Source organism: Populus euphratica, unplaced genomic scaffold (assembly GCF_000495115.2).
Source record: "Populus euphratica unplaced genomic scaffold, PopEup_1.0 scaffold13.1, whole genome shotgun sequence".
NCBI classification, from domain to species: domain Eukaryota; kingdom Viridiplantae; phylum Streptophyta; class Magnoliopsida; order Malpighiales; family Salicaceae; genus Populus; species Populus euphratica.
Genome location: NW_011499872.1, coordinates 85,741 through 105,578, shown reverse-complemented (window position 1 = coordinate 105,578; position 19,838 = coordinate 85,741). Strand labels below are relative to the sequence as shown.

The 19,838-nt window shown below is 33.8% G+C and overlaps 3 protein-coding genes and 1 long non-coding RNA gene across 4 annotated transcripts; 1 reads left to right on the top strand and 3 right to left on the bottom strand.

The window, feature by feature from the left end:
• Positions 1-357: 357 nt before the first annotated feature.
• LOC105127427 (40S ribosomal protein S23) lies at positions 358-2,477 on the bottom strand. Its single transcript, XM_011028707.1, has 4 exons — positions 2,367-2,477; positions 1,317-1,472; positions 1,092-1,218; positions 358-674 (listed from the first exon to the last, which is right to left on the bottom strand). Exons 1-4 carry the CDS (start codon positions 2,369-2,371, stop codon positions 534-536), a joined length of 429 nt encoding a protein of 142 aa, XP_011027009.1. The 5' UTR covers positions 2,372-2,477; the 3' UTR covers positions 358-533.
• A 2,952-nt stretch (positions 2,478-5,429) lies between these two features.
• Positions 5,430-8,358, bottom strand: LOC105127426 (uncharacterized). Its single transcript, XR_842628.1, has 4 exons — positions 8,056-8,358; positions 7,446-7,561; positions 5,835-7,143; positions 5,430-5,721 (listed from the first exon to the last, which is right to left on the bottom strand). It is a non-coding gene; the product is annotated as an uncharacterized LOC105127426 (long non-coding RNA).
• A 217-nt stretch (positions 8,359-8,575) lies between these two features.
• On the top strand, positions 8,576-13,776 carry LOC105127425 (Golgi to ER traffic protein 4 homolog). The gene is made up of 12 exons (XM_011028706.1): positions 8,576-8,685; positions 9,000-9,079; positions 9,308-9,386; positions 10,162-10,243; positions 10,557-10,707; positions 11,321-11,411; positions 11,811-11,894; positions 12,270-12,316; positions 12,486-12,614; positions 12,843-12,927; positions 13,127-13,207; positions 13,519-13,776. The coding sequence occupies exons 1-12, from the start codon at positions 8,638-8,640 to the stop codon at positions 13,528-13,530; spliced, it is 969 nt and encodes a 322-aa protein (XP_011027008.1). The 5' UTR covers positions 8,576-8,637; the 3' UTR covers positions 13,531-13,776.
• A 450-nt stretch (positions 13,777-14,226) lies between these two features.
• On the bottom strand, positions 14,227-16,096 carry LOC105127424 (uncharacterized). The gene is made up of 3 exons (XM_011028704.1): positions 15,796-16,096; positions 15,274-15,607; positions 14,227-14,416 (listed from the first exon to the last, which is right to left on the bottom strand). The coding sequence occupies exons 1-3, from the start codon at positions 15,966-15,968 to the stop codon at positions 14,351-14,353; spliced, it is 573 nt and encodes a 190-aa protein (XP_011027006.1). The 5' UTR covers positions 15,969-16,096; the 3' UTR covers positions 14,227-14,350.
• Positions 16,097-19,838: the final 3,742 nt, after the last annotated feature.

Here is a 19,838-nt window from a genome sequence, read left to right as displayed (position 1 = left end):
GGCAAGCAACTAACTTTACCATTGCGGAACCAGATAGATCGGGGTAGTGAATCCGCGTATGGAGATCCAACTTTGATCGAACCATAGATAGCTTGCCTTTATTTTTTTTACACATCTCTAGCCAGTGCCTCAATTATATGCGCCTTTTCACCGTTTCTCACAATAGAGATTTTTTTTCTCTTGAAACTGTTCGGCCTAAAATGTCGTGACTATAAAACATAACGAGCATGACACTAAATGTCCTGCATTAGGAACACCTAGAGCTGCTAGGCCATCTCAGATTCGATCAATAATTCACAGTAGAACAAACAAAACAAAAATTCACAGTGGAACAAAATTCGAAAAAGGGCAATACCATGAAGAAAAAAATGTCGTTCAAACACCACTATGGTCGAAAATTTTGTTTTCTCAAGACAAACAGTCATGTTCGAAGTCATTTGCAAAATTCTGCCGTACATGATAAAGACTACTACTATAGATGAAAGGGTAAGATAGGGAAGAGATTGGATCAAGGAAAATCTCTCCCAGTAAAACTAAGACCTTGGCTTTTCCTTCTTCTCTTTAAACAGAGCAAGAAGGGATACACCAGACACCTTCACCACCTTGAACCTGACTCCAGGAATATCTCCCACTGCGTGGCCCTTTCGTCCAAATCCAGCAATCAAAACCTCATCCTAAGCAAAAGAGAAAGGTATAAATTAGATAGAGCATGTAAACAGGAGTCAGCCATAACATAGCAAGACATCTACATTTCAAGCTTTCTAATAGAAGATGGCTTCCAAGTACAAACTGTTGCCAAGTAAGCAATATAAAAAATGCAGACAAAATGGAGCAAACAAATCCACAAAGATAATCAAGAAAGAATTTAGGATATAGAGCTGTTCCAGACTATCCAACTAGGTGTCACTGTGTCAGGAGATGCTAAAAGATCAAAACCTACAGATTACTAAATTAAGTTCCAAACAATAATCATCTTCAGAAATAAATATCCTTGCTGAATAAATTTTACAAGAAACTGGGCTTGTCTAATAAAAGTTTCTGGTATTATGCTTATAAACTTTTCATGCTTTATAAACATGGAAAGAACTTACATTTTCCTCAATGTAGTTTAAGCAACCATCATTGGGTACAAAGGCAGCAATCTTTTTCCCATTCTTGATCAACTGAACACGAGCACATTTTCGAATAGCAGAGTTTGGCTGCTTCGCCTCAATGCCGCTGCATAAACCAATTAACAAACATCCATGCCCCAATTGTAAGCATTATGAATACAGAAACATTCCTTGAAAGATGAAATAATGGGAAACAAGTCTTACATTTTTTCAAGAACAATCCCCTTAGCGTGGGAAGACCCAGCAAATGGTTTCTTCCACTCATTTCCAAGGTTGGATTTCTTGTATGACTTGTCAGCCCACCTTTGCCTTCTGCGATGGGACTTCAGCTTACGACCAGCTCCCATTCCACGAGTCTTACTGTATTGCATACAAATTCCCCAAGTTACAAAACATTCCATTCTCTATTGTACTATCCAGTTATCTTTAAATCCTATCCTTAGCTGCCACGCAGGTAAAACAAAGCAGCATTGCAACTATTCCTCTTAATAAAACAATTGGAAACGACCTATCAGTGCACAAACACTAATTACATCTACAGGTTACCACATTAAAAAATAAAGCATTGATGTAAGCATTTTTTTCAGCTGCTTTCTTCGTGAATAGAATTGCAGTCAAGGAGAAAACTTAATACCAACAATCCAATCGATTCAAATCAACCCAAATAATGGGTCGTGCATAGAAACACAATAAATTATTTACAGTTGTAGGTCAAAACAGACATGCAGACACGTATTAGTTTGAAACAACAATCCCATTCTATCACAAAACAAAGTTTAACTGAAAAACACCAATAGATCGCAGTTTTAACTTATTTTTGTTTGCAACATCAAACATAAAGATTCAAACTCTTTCATATTTTATTGGACTTCCCACGGTATACTCAGCGACCCTTAGTGCCTGTTTTACATTGTGACAGTAATTACTTTTCAAAATGCTTTTCGGTTGAAAATACATCAAAACAATATTTTTTTTATTTTTTAAAATTCATTTTTGAATTAAGCATGTCAAGATGGTGCAAAAAAATCATTTAAAAAACGCAGTTTTTGCCGCAAAATAAACGTGCACTTTGAGAAAAACAAAAACGCGGTTTGAAAAAAAGATCAAGATCTCAAGTTAACCAAAAAAACCTAAAACTTATAGTCACTAGAGCTCTGTTGACTACAAAGCAGAATGACAAAAACAGAGCCATGAGTGATTTAACAAAACAGAATAAAAGAGTGCATGGGGAGAGAAGATGTGAGATACACTAACCCCATTTTGGCGGAGAGAAAGTGCTGCTAGAGTCCAGAGACGGGGATTGGTTGTTTAATGCTGGGAGAGAGAGGCCGCCTATTAGAAAAAACAGAGGAACCCTAATTTGGTTATTGGACACTATATATGGTGTGCTAGGGCTGTTTGGTTGCCTGCTATTTTTGTTTAATTGACTAAAATAGCCTTTCTTTTGGTGTAATTACGGATACGTTCTACTGACTTTTTGGTTTTTGGACCTTGTGAGCTGTGGCGAGTAAAATAACATGGGCTATCAATAGGTGGACAGATTCAAAGTATGATAGAATGTAGACACTGACCCTGTAAACAGGACGAGTTCAACAGCCCAGACAAAGCCTACGCCATCCATCAGCTGGTGGCAGCTTTGACGTCCATGAGTCCGAAACTTGCAATATTAGAGAATGTGGTTGAAATTTTATTTTTTAAAATAAATAAATTTTTTATTTAAAATTATTTTTTATATATATTTTGTATTAAAAATAATTTAAAAAATATATATATGATTTTAATTAAAATTATTTTTTATATATATTTTGTATCAGAAATAATTTAAAATATATATATATATATGATTTTAGTGTATTTTCAAATAAAAAATAATTTAAATTACTCTTGCATTTTTAAACATCTACTTACAATAATTAGTTGTACCACAATAAAAAAACAACCACTTTTATGAATTAAAATAATTTTTTTTACTTTAATATGTTAAAATTATAAAAAAAAAATTATAAATATTAATTTAATATTTTTTTCATGTCAAATGTATTCTTTAAATCATAAACACATGTAAAAACACAATGCAAAATACCTATGCATTTTAGTTGTGGTTTTTTTAAAAAATAGATGGATTTTTTTAATATAAAATAAACAAAAGCAGGAATTCATAAATAAAAACATATTATTTTAGCTCATGTTAAATTAAAATTTAAAACAACATGTTATTTCAGCTCACGTTAAATTAAAATTTTAAACACATAATATATAAGCTTTGCAAAAGGCAAGAGCTACATGACTAACAAAGTACTTTTTTTATTTTTAATAAGTAGTTAAATAAAAAGTAAAAGTTTTGGTAATACAATTATAGTGTGTTTGGTATTGTAGCAGCTATTGTAGTTATGGTTTAAAAAAAATTATTTTATATAAAGTATTTTTAGTTAAAATTGGTTTGAAAAAATATATGCGTAGATTTTTAGTTAAAATTGATTTGAAAAAATATATGCGCAATTAAAATTATGATTGAAATTGAAATTAATGTTGAACAAAAAGTAGTTTAATGTATATAGTTAAATAATGATTTTCAAATTAAGGTTGTAAAATAATTAAAAAAAGATATATATATTAATATTGATGATTTTTAATTAAAATACTATCGATTTACCTATTGCTATTGCATTATAAAATAAACAATATTTTATATAAATTATTTTTTGTTGTTGCGTTAAACTATATTTAATTTCACTACGTATAAAATCTATTCAATAAAGATTGCAGTTTTCATGATTTTTTGAGCATGGAACTACATAAAGTAAAATATCTTCAATGATAGAATTAGAATTACGATAAAATTCTGCAAATATTATGCCATTATACGATTTCATTCAAATGTAATTATGCAGTACTATTGAATCGTGTTAAACATTAGTTTTCCAAATAAAACACAACATCTAAGATTTTTTTTTGAAAATTTTTTATTTTAGTGGGTCACATCTGATTCAATGCATTTAGATTTAGGTTGGACTCTTTAACAATGGAGTTGCTCTTCATTATTCACGCGGCAGAACAATAAAGACATGAAAAATTGCATAAAAAAAAAAGAAAAGTAGAAAAAAGAAAAGGAAAAATGCAGCGATCCTGGATGGCGGCGAGGGAGTTATAGTTCACTATTCTTCAATGTAAATAGCAAAGTCTTTTTTTTTCCTTGTTTTTTCTGTATTTTGATGGCTCAACTACTTTTATATGTGAACAATAAAGTCTCTACTATTCACGTATAAAAATAATAGAGTCATAAAAGTGTAAAAATAAAAAAGAAGAATTAGTCCATTTTCTTCGACGTAAACAGTGAAGTCTTCACTCCATCGTTTACATAGTAAAATAGTGAAGATGTGAAATTATAGTAAAAAAAAAAAAAGAGTTGATTAACTTTGTTTCTCTATTCATACAAGGCATGCCATTCTTTACTATATGTAACACAGCTTGCAACAAAAGCAGCCCAAGTTGCTTCTAAATAGTTTCTGAAAACCTTAAACATAACATGTGTCTGAACAGTCTCTCCTTTATTTTTATTTTTTTAATATTGCAATGAAAAACACATCACCTTTATTATTTAATCAGGGGAACATCAGATGTCATGGAATATTTGCTGAACTTATATTCCTGATTGTGATTTTTAAAGATCATGAGATAGGACGGTGTCGTTAAAAAATCACTGTCAAATGCATGCAAATCAGGGATGGCAATTGGGCCCCATCCAAAAGACCCAGCTTTCACTGGGCTAGACAAAGGATGGGCTTTTCTATGGCCGGGGCCTGTAAGCCCAAATCAATTATCAGGCCAACACCCACCACTTACCCGACTGGTTCAATTCCATGTATGTTTTATATTTTATTACATGCTTCATTTATACACACGTACTAAAAACAAATTCAGAATGGAACCCAGCCTTGCTCAAAACAAGTGGGTTAACTCAGAAACCAGGTCGGGTTTGATGTTGGATCGGAGAAAACTCGGTGAATCCTGTTCAAACATGCACTCACTTTTATATATCTTAATGAAATTTCTCCATTCTGTTTTACCCTACTCTCTTTCCTCGATCTAGATTGTAAAACAACTTAATAAATCAAGGAAAAAATAGTCACTGTCGCTGGTTTTTTCTATTAGTTTTTTGTTTTTTTTTTGACCGGGGATAATTTCTTTTCCTGCATAATACTATCGTATCATCTGAGATTAGATACATATTTCTGGACCTGTTAAAATCAAGCTATTCACGTGCTCAACGAGTTATCCGGGTCAAGCCACCGCTTGCGGTGGTAAACAGAAACTGAGTTACCACTTCAAGAAATCTGACATGATGTAAGCTGTCATAAATTAAGAACAAGGAAGTCCACCATGATCTAAACCATACTGGGATATACACTGATCATCTTACGAAAAGAGAAAACAACTGATCAATAATAATAAGAAAAATAAGACTGGCTAACTGAATTGTCTGTGAACATTCAAATATCAAACCTCATCAAGAGAGATCTACACACTATCCAACTAATACATAAATGGCATATATTATCCCTGGAAGGTATCCCAATATGGTCAACAGCAAACATATCCAGAACTCCACCTGCATTTTCAATAACCCCCAAAAAAAAAACAAAATCAATCAGCCCTTTTTGCCAAGTGAAAGAAATATGAACATAAAATGAGGATTGCACAAAAGGGTTAACAAGAAATTACTCCACAGCCATAACGCAGGAAGACCCCAACAGGTGGTAGGATAATGGCCAGTATCACTTCTAGGAATGTCGCTGAACCCATACTGCTGTTGCTGGTGATGGTGGTGGTGTTGAATATCCTGACTGGCACCTAATTCTAGCTACTGATAACTTCCATTTAATAAAGAAGAAGCAGGAGAAACAAGACAAAACAAGAAAAAAAATGGTGTCGCGTGCGGAGAGATCTAGGGTGCCACGTATGTGAAAGTTTGCACAGGTGTCTGGTCTTAGCTAACTTGTAGTATTTCTTTTGACTTGTACTAAGAAACTGGATCTCGGATCTGGTCCACACAAGGCCTGGATTCTATTGATAGTATCAATTTGATGCTACTGCCAACACGTGAAAAGAGCAGGATACTATACTGAAATTGTGCCTAATATGGTGGCAGCTCAGCTCTTTGCTCATGAATTCGACCAAGATAGCATATCCAGGTCTGAGTACTATAACTCAATTAGCTGCATGATCTTCTTCCCTATGAATCTCAAAGGCTGTTGTTTAGTTTGGCTTCGAACATCAAAAGAACTATTTTCGATGTCATTCTGGCAAAATCTCGAAGGGAACTAATAATAAAGTACTGGCATAAAATCAATCTTAATCATGAACCGTCTATGTTGCCACATGACCAGTCGACTTTGACGTGTTCAACACTGAAAGAGGGTACAGCAACTCATTAATTCGCCGCATCTTAAACATTTTCAGGGAAGAGAGGAGAAACGCTTATGGGGCACCACTCTTTCGGTAACAGACAGGATTTGCGACCTTCGCATTCGTCATCTTTTGAAAAGCAGGCTTTCTTTACTGTACTCGGATATACGCAAACAGTTTTTTTTTTTTGCTTATTACCACAACATGGATGTTATTTCAATAAATCAGCTAATGACTTGACTGGTTTACATAATGAACGTTTCTAGCTAGCCATTTATATTCATACGAGTGATTCATAGAACATGTTTGATTATCATGCATTTAGCTCATGAATCTTAATTCAGAGTCGGTCTTCATATAAGTAACAAGTTATTGCACATCTGTATTGGCTGCTTTGCAAAATCTGACAACATACTTGGCCAACTGGCCTCCAAATTAAAATATCCAGTGACAATTTCATTAAAAAATTATCCCAAACGGCCGCGCACGAAAAAGACAGTGAAGATGGGTTGCTTAGTCTCTCTCACACACACACCTAATCCTCGAACAGGAGACGTAGCCATTGATGATTTCGCAAGCATCAGACAAGGCGAAAGTTAGGTGACTCGCGTACATCTGGGAACAACTGGATTCGTAACGAAAAATTCAGAAACAACTTGATTCCTAACCCAAAAGAAAATTTCAGAAAAGCAGCTAACAGATTTTCCCCATATTTCCAATAACACAATTTCCAAACAAAACAAGGAAGCATGTCGAACATCTGGTTCAATCAAAGTTTCTGAACTAATTTTCTTCCTGAACAAACAAGAAATCATTCAAAATCTAAGCTTGAATATATCTGTTTCAACCAACTTTCCTAGTTTTTGAGGCACAATGGAGCCACGATTATTTTAGGATACAATATGATGAAGAGCAAAGCCAACTGACCATCAGGCCTGATAAGCCTCAGGAAGCTGAATACCTACACTTGCAGCAGATTTTCCTAGTATTCTTTTCATTTCATCCGATCTATCCACAGCAAGGTTGTAAGAGAACAGCAACCCCTGCAAAAACAATAGCCAGCACCAGCCTTGTATTTAAGCAATACCATAAAATGCTTTCCGCTAAAAATTACCCATATACAAAAGAATGAAGAACATTCCTACAAGAACAACAATCATTTCAGTTCATTGGAAGAAATATCAAGCATTAAGTTACACTACAAGGGTAACCCTTCTCCTTGTTCAATTCCTGTAGTCTTAAGTATGGAGAAATCAAAACTTACACTTGGTCCTAACTTAGATTTTGATATCTCAGTCCAAGGGACTTCACTCAAAAAGCTAGCTTGCACTAACCAGAAGTACAAAATGAGCAAAACTCACAATTGGGTTTTGCCCCTCTTTCAAAGATATCAAGAAAATGTAAAATTATAATAAATTATCATCAATCTTGAGCCAAAAAGGAAATCATATGCACTCTCGACAAGGAAAAGAGAAAAACTTTATCATACAAAATTCAAAAAATCAAAACTTTAGATGCCAATTGGCAATTTAATTACCTCGTGATGCTGCACGCTGTTGAGTAAGAAAGTGTACTCGCGAGCAAGCTTGAGTTTTTGCAGAACAGAAGATTGGTCTAAAACATTGCAGTTCTCTCTAAACTCCTGTGTTGTATAATCTCCAAAATGCTTCTTGTAGCCTTATTTTCCTATGTGTTTGTTGACAGATTTGAGAAGATCCCTTATACGTTTGAAGCTTGTAATTATTTGGAACTAATTTCCACAAAAATTCAAATCTTGAACCTGTGTTTGGTTTCTGAGAAAGTCTAGGAATTAGTGTGTTTGGGATAAAGAATTGGCTGATTTTTTTAAAAATAACTATCTTAAAGTATAAATTACATTTCTAAAAGTAAAAAATACATATTTTTTATATAAATCCTAAAAAAACCAACCAACCTTATTCCAAAGTACATTTTGATAAGAAAAACCAACCATATTCTTATTGGGCCCTGTGGCTCAAGTGTTATAGCTCATTTATGGGCCCCATATAGGCCCATAATGTAACAAAACAAAAGGGGTCCGTCTTCTTTAACAAAGTAAAACTGAATTGGATCTGTCTGTGAAGAAGAGGAGGGAGACAACATGTCGCGAGAAAGACCAAGGAGGGCTACACTCCCTCCTGCTGAAGAGGTAATTGAATTAGGAGACTAACCTTTGAACTTATGTTTGGATGCAGAGAAAATTGGGTTTGTGATTCTGCTGCTTTGATTAGTTGTATTGATATATTATGTTGAATGTGAGGTTGACAATGGAAGGATAATATTTTGATTCTAAATTATCAAATCAGATATCAGCTAAGAAAACTGGATGAAAAAAATTTGAAATCTTGTGATCTCTTATATTTAATGTGGGGTTTGTTTGCTTCTTCTTTTTTTCATTTTTTTTTGTCCAAGGAAGAATAGGTTTCTAATGGCTTTACGTTGTGTTTGTGGTGTCAATTGTAGAATATTAAGAAATTGGAGAATGTGATAAATGAGGGTAATTACTATGGAGCTCAGCAGATGTACAAGTCTATCAGTGCAAGGTATTCATTTTATTGTGTATTTTATTTTTCGTCAAGTTAATCTTACTTTACCTATGCTTGTGCAACCTATGGTATTTGAATTTACCAAGTCTAACTAGAGTTGAATAGAAGCGTGATTTTGTTATGGTACACAACCAGGGCAGGTTTACGCAAATGTTTAAGCTTGTTCCCATATGTGCTCTTCTGAGATCATTCTTTGTTATGATATTAAAACTTACTTTGTTACAGATACGTATCAGCTCAAAGACATTCTGAAGCTCTGGACATTCTTCACTCGGGTGCATGCCTCCAACTGAAAAATGGCCAGGTTATTCTCTTTCAATTCCATTGTTGCTATTTCTGTCAGGTGATTGTGGCCATTTTGTATAATATTGTTATTAAGTAGAAGCCAATGGGAATATGAAATTTGGCCTGTTAAAGGAAAATATTTCAGCTGGATGCTAGCATACCCAAGTTGGCATACCCAAGTTGTCTTCATGAGCTGATGGTTGGTTTATGCTCTGTCTGACTGGTTGCAGGATGAGTATGAGAACATAAACGATAAAGCCTGATATGATAGGAACCTTCATTAGATCTCTGTTAACTAAAATGGATTGATGTCAAGGGTGGATGGGTAGTAGGGGTATTGGAATGAAAGAAGCACATCAAAACAGCTGACTACCAGCAATTGCATCGTCTGTCAATTTATTTGAAATTTTTTCATGTTCTTGATTTCAAATACAAGGATATACAAATGCAAAGCTTCCTCTAAGCTGAGATACAACTTTGCGTAATTGATGTAATGGTCCAGCTGAAGTGGGGCTGGCATGTTAGCTATGGATTTCTTGGCCTGCAAAGCAATCTTCTACAATTGAAAAAGTCAGGCCATGGCTGTTCCATGCTACACCTGTCATTCCATTTACTAGATTATTTACTCTCTTTGTTTTTGTGTTGGTTTCTGACCTGGATATCTGTATAACTTGTACATACAATGGCAGAAAAAGAAAGCATTACTAATTGTGCATGATGGGATATATTGCTGGATTCTAGATTATTCTCATACTTCTGGAATTAGAGTTCATTCCATAATAAACCAATTTCAGGTTACTTGTGGGTCGGAGCTTGCTGTGATCTATGTGGAGACGCTTGTTAAAGCAAAAGTTCCTTATGATGATGATGTACTTGGTTAGTATATTCTTTTCGATATGGCTTATAATGCTTTCAAACTTTCCCTTGGTCTATTTTCTATGCTATGGAATGATTCTTAATGCTTTGTATTTCTCCCTTGCTCCAACATCTCAGAAGAGGGGGGGAAACCTCCCTCGATCTGTTCTGGTAACTGAAAATTTAGGGTTTATATGGATATTGAAAATAACTTAGGGAGAGTGCATTGTTTGATTTTCAATTGTCATGTCTCACATTTTTGCATAGCCATGCTGCTTCATATTTAAATTTTTAACAATTTCCATTATTTATCATGACTGAATATCTGTCTTAGATTGCATTAGAAAAATCTACAAGACATTTCCTCAGATACCTTTGCCACAAGACTTGGGAGAGGATGAAGATATGGAACAACTCAATGAAGCCCTTGGGGCTGCAAAAATACGTGTAGACTGCTGCCTGTCATTCTTAAAAGCTGCTATCAAGTGAGATATTCTTGTTTTTTTACTCTTTTGGAAATTGCAATGTGCTTTTATTTATGATACCTCCTATACACATGCTTTTGTGGAATATTTTAAGATGGCATTTTGCCTCCTTTATCTCTTCTGTACTTGTTAGATTGGACTGTAGAGTCCCCTTGTTGGTGGTATAAGGGTGTATATAGTAAAAAGGCCTCTCTATCTGATTTCTTTAGTTTTCTTGGCACCATAACCCATGATACCGTTTTTTAATTCATGTATAGATCCCATTTAATGTGGGCCATCTGGGGTTGGTTTTATTTTTTGGGCCGGGGAAGCTGTTATCATGGTGGAGCATGTGTTTATGAGGGTGTTTTGGAGCATTTGAGCTTCACATTTTTCTCATCCAAAGAGAGACAAAACAATGGGAAGATTTGACAGGGGGCAAATAATGTGTGGAGTAAATAAGTGTATGAGACAGAGAGTATCATGAGAAAGGGCTGGGAAGGTGTGATGAATTAAAACAAAACCTATGAGAGGAAAGGGGTGCAATGTGTATATGTGGGTCTCCACATCTTTAATTGTTTCCTGTGCCACTGCAATTAACTGCCTTGTTGATGTTGAGCTATTTTGTTTTTAGGTGGTCTGCAGAGTTTGGAGCTCATAGGAATGGCTCTCCAGAACTACATGTTATGCTAGCGGAATATATTTATTCTGAGTCCCCTGAGCTGGTAGGTCTGAGGTCAAAGTTTGCTATAAACTTTTGGTTGAAATGATTTGTTAGTAAAATTGCTACTGAGGTTGGCTCTTGGTTGGATTATTTTTCTTTGGCTCGGAGAAGATGCTATTTCTTTTAGGTTCTTACAATCATGTTAGCAATGATATAGTGTTTCCAATTCATTTGATTCTGGATGGCTGTTTCCTGCTCTAACCTGCTTTGGCAGATCCAGTGGACTTTTTTTTTTTCTGGTTAACAAATTTTCATTATGCCTTCGAAGCTATCCTAATATTTTCTCACTATGCACTGTGTAAGTGGTGATATGGAAAATGGAGATCCATATTATGCCTGATGTGATTTTATAGATCATTTCTATTTGATGTGGTCTCTGCTATATGCTACTTATATGCAGGACATGACTAGAGTATCATATCATTTTGTTAGAGGAAACAACCTGAAGAAGTTTGCATCTACTTTAGTCAATTTTATGGGCAAGGTTAGTCTTCTCTAATTCTATATAGAGGAATATTATTCATGTGGATTGTATCTATAATGTTCCATTAATGTCATTGTTATTGTATATTAATAACATATGTTGATAAAGTATTTTTTTTGGCTAATGACTTGTCATTATATTTAATATATAAGATTAATGAAGTATGTCTGATTTATAGTATCAATATGTACTCTGCTAATTTTTAATGTTTTATTTATCATTTACTACTAGAAGTCATGGTTGCTGTAATCTCATGCCGAACAGACCAGAAATAGCATATCTACTATCCAGTAATTTGATGCCATATTTCATGTCTTTTAAGTCTCGGTTTTATTTTTCACTTGCTAGTATTTTGATGGGTTTTTCACCATGCAGTGTTATCCTGGTGAAGATGATTTGGCTATTACACGAGCAATTTTAATGTAAACACTTCTAAAACATTAAAATATTTGTCTACTGTTTAACTTTTATTAATGCAAAAATTATTTGACATATCAATCATAACCCTGCAATTCCTGATCCTTTTCCCATTAGGTAATTGTAGTCGTGTGGAATGCCAACTTACTAGGTAATTTTCTTCCTCTGTGACAGGTATTTAGCTATGGGTAGTCTTAGAGATGCTAATTTTCTGATGGATGAGTTAAAGAAGCATGCACAATATAAGGAGCATGACCTTCATCGATCAGATTTGATCCAATTCATCAATCATCTTCTGCCAACGTAAGTTGTATTTTTTCTTCCATACAGGAATACTGTGTAGAGTTTAATTTTGAGACATCTTTATATCATGCTGCTAGCAAATGGATTCGTTGGAATTCTGTCCTTAAAGTGGAATAATAGCTACTCCATTTTAGCCAGCTTCATTTTTGAGTTTTTCCGGGAAAGTATGTCATTTTAGATGTCTTCTCTATCCATGTAAAATAAGTTCATAAATTCTTTTCTGCACAGGTTGCAAAGAGATGCTTTACCTCTTTTCAATATGCTGAGAACTAATTACAAGTCAAGCATAGACAGGGAACCTGCATTCAACGAGGTGTGCAATTTTCTGGCTAATTAGCATTTTCGTTATTGGTTTCCATGTTGGTCAAGAATGGACCTCTTATCTAGCTATTTCTTTGCTGCACCATTCCTGCTGCTCTTCTTTATGATGCTGTAACTTTCTTGATGTTTGTGGCTTGTGATGACCTTTTCTGCATCTTCAAATTCTAACATGATTATGGATTACGGATCAGCGACTAGATGAAATTGCAGAGTTGTTCTATGGTGTACAACGTAGGAATCCCTTGCAAGAGATGTTTGGAGATGTTTTCAAGGTAAAATTCTTAACGATGTTGCATCTAGTATTCTGCAACACGTGTTTTGCTGAGTTCAAATATGTCACAGGATTGATACTATCAACTGGGACAGAATTTGATCTCGTCAAATGCTACGTTTATAATAACAGATACAATTGCTTTATATCTACCAAAAATGCAATTTTTTGTCCCATTTCAATGAGAATGTAATCTGACCTTTTTTTTCCAGCAGTGTGTGAAATATGCAAGATAATGTTTGTTCAAATGGAAAGTATAATGCTTCTAACAAGCAGAATTCTTACTTGGACTATTGACGTTAAATTTTTCAGATGATGGGTTGACGGCAACACAGACAATTTCAATGTGTCAGCAACTCAACTGGACTAGCAACTGGACCTCTGTTGTTTTCTTAGATGAAATGATCATCTGTTTGATGCATTAGCAGCATAATTTGAATATTTGTAAAATCATTGTTTTTGAACAGCTGAAGATCTCTTGTAATTGACCAAAACATTTATCCTTGCCCCCATATTCTGGGTGAGCTATTTGTAGACCACAGTGAATGAAATTTTTCCTGATTCCCATTCTTCTTTGACTAACCTCTCCAAATATGAATGCTGGCATATGCATGTGAGAACTTGAGTCTGCACTCGCAAAATTTCATAACGCGCCAATCGAACATTTTTTTCCATCCATCTGTTCATTCTTAAAAAGCAACTTGAACGGGTTGAAATTGAAAAGGTTGGCTATGCATCATCGTCATCGTGTTGCTATGACCAGGTATCTTGTGGATTGGTGGGTACAGAAATCAGTGATAATGCATGAGCCTTCAAGTTTTTTGGTGTCCCGTAAATACATAGATGTCCACGCTCGTTGACTGGTAAATGGAATCGTAATTTTCCTGGGGATATTGAAAATGCCTGCTGATAGTAAAGATGAATTCCCGCAGACTCTTTCATAACCTGTCATGGATTGCATCAATCCATCACAGCTAGAGAAAACGTTCATCGCCTATTTTTCAGCTTAAAGTCCAGAGATGCATGGAATTTGAGAGCTTAGATAGAAATGCTTTCCTTTTTCCAGAAGTTGAGGAATGCATATTTATTGCAACAACAGAGACGTGTTTCCTGCTTAATTCCCGAAGTTCTTCCGCCCTATACATTAGTCATCTATTACAAAAACAATCCCATCTTGCTGCTTGAAGTTGTGTGTTGTGTGATCCACCACCTGCAAAGAAAAAAAGACCGAAGTCACAAAACGTCCTTGATTCATATACTTTCGTATTTACAGAGTAAAATTCATAAATTGTTGACATGCCTAAATGCTAAATGGGGACTCCTGGAAGGTGTTCTAAAAGGTACACTAGGAATGGATTAAAGATAGTAAAACCCAATCTCACAAGTATAAAACACAAATTTTCCCTTCAAAAGATAATGGAATGAGTTGAAGGGAAATTTTCAAATCCAAGCACTGAATGGATTGCCTTGCCCTAGTTTAACATAAGTTTTAAGGAAGCAGATAAATAAGCTCAACTCTTACCTTTAACTCAAAGGATCTCAATGAATCACATGTGTTTCAATTTGAGCACTGGCACACAACGATTTATGAGGCACGGGAGCCAAACAGGGGGAGAAAGAAAAAGGAAGGCAGAGTGGAGCTGAAGGAAGGGGCAAATTAAGTTGTAGGTGATTGCAAGATAAGAAGAAACGTGCAACTATGAAAATTTATGATCATTAGAATCGGCGTTGAGCTCTGTTAAAACAGATTCTGATTAGTGAAGCACATAAATGCAATGACAGAAAACCTGTCGATATTGAATCATCAGAATCAATTGAGGTTTCTAACTTTCCTTTTTGACGCGTTCTGTCCCAAGTAGCTAAACCAGATAAGTTGGCAAGAGTCCATTTAGATTTGATTCATTCTTTCAACAGCTAAATTCAAAACAACTCAACTTCGATTAGCAGACACACCGTGCATGCACAAATACAAACAATTCTCACAAAAACAATGAGAAGAAACGAATATCCATAGAAGATGAGTGAAATTAAAAAAAAAAAAAAGCTTGAAAAGAGAAAGAGGCTCACATTGGTGTCGCTCAATTCCAAGTTGTAGAAGTCCATTGTCTCTGGCGTAAACAATGGCCCCGCATGCCAAGTTCCAATATTAAGCTTAATAAACTTGGACCCAGAGATTCTGAAAACCTGGACTTTATCAACAGCAGGAGGCACATAACAATGACCGCATTTTGACTGCATAGAATCACTCCCTGCATTTTCTTTCGTTTCCACAATCGATGGCTTAGCCACTCCTAGATACCAGACCCCACCTCCAATTGATCCAAGGCATTGAGTCACGTTAGCATGGTGCGTTATCGTTGAAAACTTCAGTGACCTTTTTTCCAGCTTCATAATGTAAAACCTATTAACAAACAAAAGATGTGCTAACATCATTCACAATACTGCCTATGATCGTACGGAAACTAACAATCTCCAACTGTGCGCGCAACTTGGCCCCAGAATACGCTGACCCCTTAAAACCGAAAGAAAAAAGAAACCCTAAAATATACGAACAAGATTAGTGACTGTGAACCATGTATTTGATGTTACCTTGGAATTCCTTGGCTAAGGTTTAGCTGGGCATCTTTGGGACCATACTCCTCACCATCAGGCGATGCCTCTATTACTTGACCATACTCTTTAAAGCTCTCTGGCGTTGCTTCAATTGGTTTCACCACCTTCATGTTCACTGGCTGCGACTTTGATTTCCCAGAGATTTCCATTTCTCCTCTTCCTTGTCTACCCGAAAGCAAAATTGAGAATAATATACAGTTTCTCTACCTTATCTGGTGTCGCTAGACTCGTTACTCGCAGCCGCTACTTTTAGACGATGAGAAGGAAAGGGGGTGGTTCGTGGGCGTTTCCTCGTGAATTTAAACGGTGCCGTCTTCACTGATTTTGGAGTTTTTTTAAAAAAAAAAGCACAGTAACAAAAGGAATTTCTGAAATAGCACATCTGAAATCTTATTTATAAAAATAGCATAGCTTGCTGAGATGCTCGAGTCTCACGCACGTAGCCCTGAGACGCAAAGATCTCACATGCCTGACCAACTGCAAGTTGAAAGGGTGGAAAAATGCATCTGCCTTTTGAAAAATGCACGTGTTGAAACTCGTTGTTGGTCACCCATAGACCTGCGCGTATCAATGATAAATTGTGTTGTTTTTATAAATCAATTTTCATCCGTGATATTTTGGTTAAATTTTTTAACCACTATGCTATTTTTTTTATAAAAAAAAAAACTCCACTTTACCACGCAGGCTTGTCATGGCCGTGCTCCGGGTTTATATTTTTTAAGCAAAAAACGATGCTTGAGATTACAAAAATATATTTTTAACATGATATAGAAAAATACAATATAAATTTAAATTATAAATTTAAATAATAAAATTTTAATTAATTTTTTAAAATTAATTATATATTGATAATTCTCATCAAAAAATTAATTTATATTAAATTATAAAAAAATAAATCAATAATATTATAATCAATAAGTAATCTAAATAAAATGACAGAGATAGATAATTTATATAATCAATAAGTAATCTAAATAAAATGAGGGAGGTAGTTAATATAAATCAATAAATTAATTACATAGAAAAATTAATGACATAGAAAAATAAAAAGTCTCATAACAAAATTTTTCAATACATGAAAATCATTGAAAAGTAAGAATTACATATAAATCTCGTGATATAAAAAATCTCATAACAAAATTTTTCAATGCATGAAAACCATTGAAAGGTAAAAATTACATATAAATCTAGTAACCTCGTGATAACTTTGTTATTCCCATCACAATAAGTCTTAATAAGTTCTTTTTGGATTGCAAACTAAAAAGTTTAAATTAGTGATTAACTAATATAAATTCAATAATAATAAAAACTCCTAAACAATGTCTAATGTACTATAAAAAATTCTCCTAAACAATGTCTAATGTACTATAAAAAAATTTAATTAAAAATAAAAAATGAAATAATAAAAAAAGTCTTTATGTTAAAATTTTTCTATGTAGTCTGAATCTTCAATTTTTACATATTCTTGACAGCTTTGAGTTCTGATTTCAAACATGTCATTCTCTCATGATTGGATGAATTATTAAGCCTATGATGTATAGTTATTAAGTTTCAGATGTCTAGTTTCTATCCCAACTTTAATTGAAGCAAAATTCCACCGGTAGCTCAAGATATGTCCCAAATAATACACGAAGGTCTTGTTTAACATATTTAATAAAATTAGTTTATTAACTTTGAACCACTGAAATATTATGTTTTCTATCTCCATTTAACCTTAAAAATTATCATGATATATTTTTATGTATATAATATTTCCCTGTAAAATTTCAACTTTATCCAATATATGGTTTGAAAGATATGTTCAATCTTGTAAAACTAGCCAACATGCATTTTAAGGCCAATTTTGAACCTAACTTGATTTATATCATAAATTTAGTAAACTCGTAAAATCGAACTGAGTTTACTGATTTTATATGAGTTAAGTCTGATTCTACTGATTTTGAGTTTTTAGTTTGATTTAGTATGTTAAATACATGTTCACTCGTAAAATCATAAGATTTTAAGAGTTAACCCGTAATTTTAACAATCTTGATGTATATAGTTAATTTTCGAGTTATAACACCGATAAAGATTAATAATTTGTTTTTATTTCATTAGATGGTAAAAAAACACTGATATTGATTGGGAATATTTTTTTTAAGAATATCATGATATATTAACAAAATAACAGCAACGCGAAATTAGATAAAAAACTAGTAGAAAATTGGAACAGGTCAACAAACACAGGAGAACATAATAGGAAAAACTTAACTACATAGAAAAAACTCTAAAATAAAAAAAATGATAACTAAAAGAATGAGCATGAAAATTGAAATAAAAAATAAATTAGAGGGCAACTGTATTTTTTTAATTGAAGGGTTGAATTAAAAAAATAAAGCAAAATGAAAGGAAAAAAATAAAAGAATAAGGCAAAATTAAAAAATAAATAACACAATATAAACCTCGATTGAAGAGTAGGATTACAAGACAATAAAACTTTAATAAAAGGTTTAAAAAAAGAAATTCAAAGAATAAGAACCAAATAATAAAATAAATAATAAAAAAATAAAATTTAGTAATTAAATTGAAAAGAAATAACACTTGTTTAAAAGGAGAAAGGAGAAAGGAGAAAGGACAAAAACAATTACAAGAAAAGAAGACAAAAATTTTCACCGGGAGAGCTAAACTAAAGAGAAAAATAAAAAAAATAAAAAAAATAATAAGGATCAAAATGAAAACAATAACACGAAATAAAATTGAATTAAAGGATGAAATTAAAAAACATGATATATCAATATTTAGGATTGAAGGACTAAATTGTAAGTAAATAAAACTTTTATTAAAGATTCAGTGACAGAAATAAAAAGAAAAACCTAGAAGAAAAGGGACTAGAGCATAAATGCTAGAAACAAAAAGGACTAATCTCTTCTTTAAATTGGGGGAGAGAGAGAAAAAGAAAATAGGTTGACAAGCGACATGTTGTTTAACCGTCAACCATATCGCTACACGACGTCGGGCGGCGTCTCCACTTTTTTTTGTTTTGTTTAACAAAAAGAATAATATTTTTTTTTCTTGATTGGGAGAAATAAAGATTTTTATTAGATTCGTCATCTAGTATTTTGAGGGAACTAGAAATCTAAAATTAGACACTGGTTCCAGAGATTCAGGTACTGAGTTCATTATGATTAAGGGAAAGTAGACACCACCCTTAAAACATCCTTTCAGAGAAAGGTTACCCTTACTTGTGTGTTTTTTATTTGACTGAAATGCTATTATATTTTGAGTTTATTTGTAAATTTTTTAAGATGGTTAACGTCAGTCCCTAAAAACAGGAGATACGTTAAAAATAACATCAGTCGCTAAAACTATGAGACTTTGTCTAAAATGTCGATGTTTGTTCCTAAAAAGGAGAGTTACGTCTGATTTACCAAAAGAAATAATAATGGACATAATCCATATTTGGTATTTAAAATTTTTGACATCGATCCTTTTCTGTAAATAAAAGAGATGTGTCGACAAATAATATTTATTTTATAAAATAAAAATTATTTTGATATTGTTGAGAAATAAGTATATCCATACTTTAGAATCGGGTTTTGAAACCATGAACAGTGATATGATAAAATGGTTGTTGGACCCGCGTTGTTATTTATTTTAAATTTATTTGTGTTTTTTTTTACATGCAAAAAATTTACAAGTATTTATATATGAAAATATCAAAAATACCATAAAAAATCATAAAAAAATACTCGAGTGCCACTGTATAGGTAAAAGACTGAAATACCCTCGGATTTCTCCAAAAATTACGAAAATACCACTGGCGGCACGTGTGCCTCATGCGCGGCTACTGTTGGAGGCAGCGAAATTTTCTGGCGAGCTTTCGGCCAACAGATGGTTGATTCTGGTAGATCTAAGGGCGTGGATTCTGATAGTGGAGGGCTCGACTGCCATTGATTGCTGACAAGGGAGAACCGTTGATTTGAAGCTCTGGTTGGCCGATGACTATCACAACCTTTTTCCGGTTAGATTCGGCGGTTAAA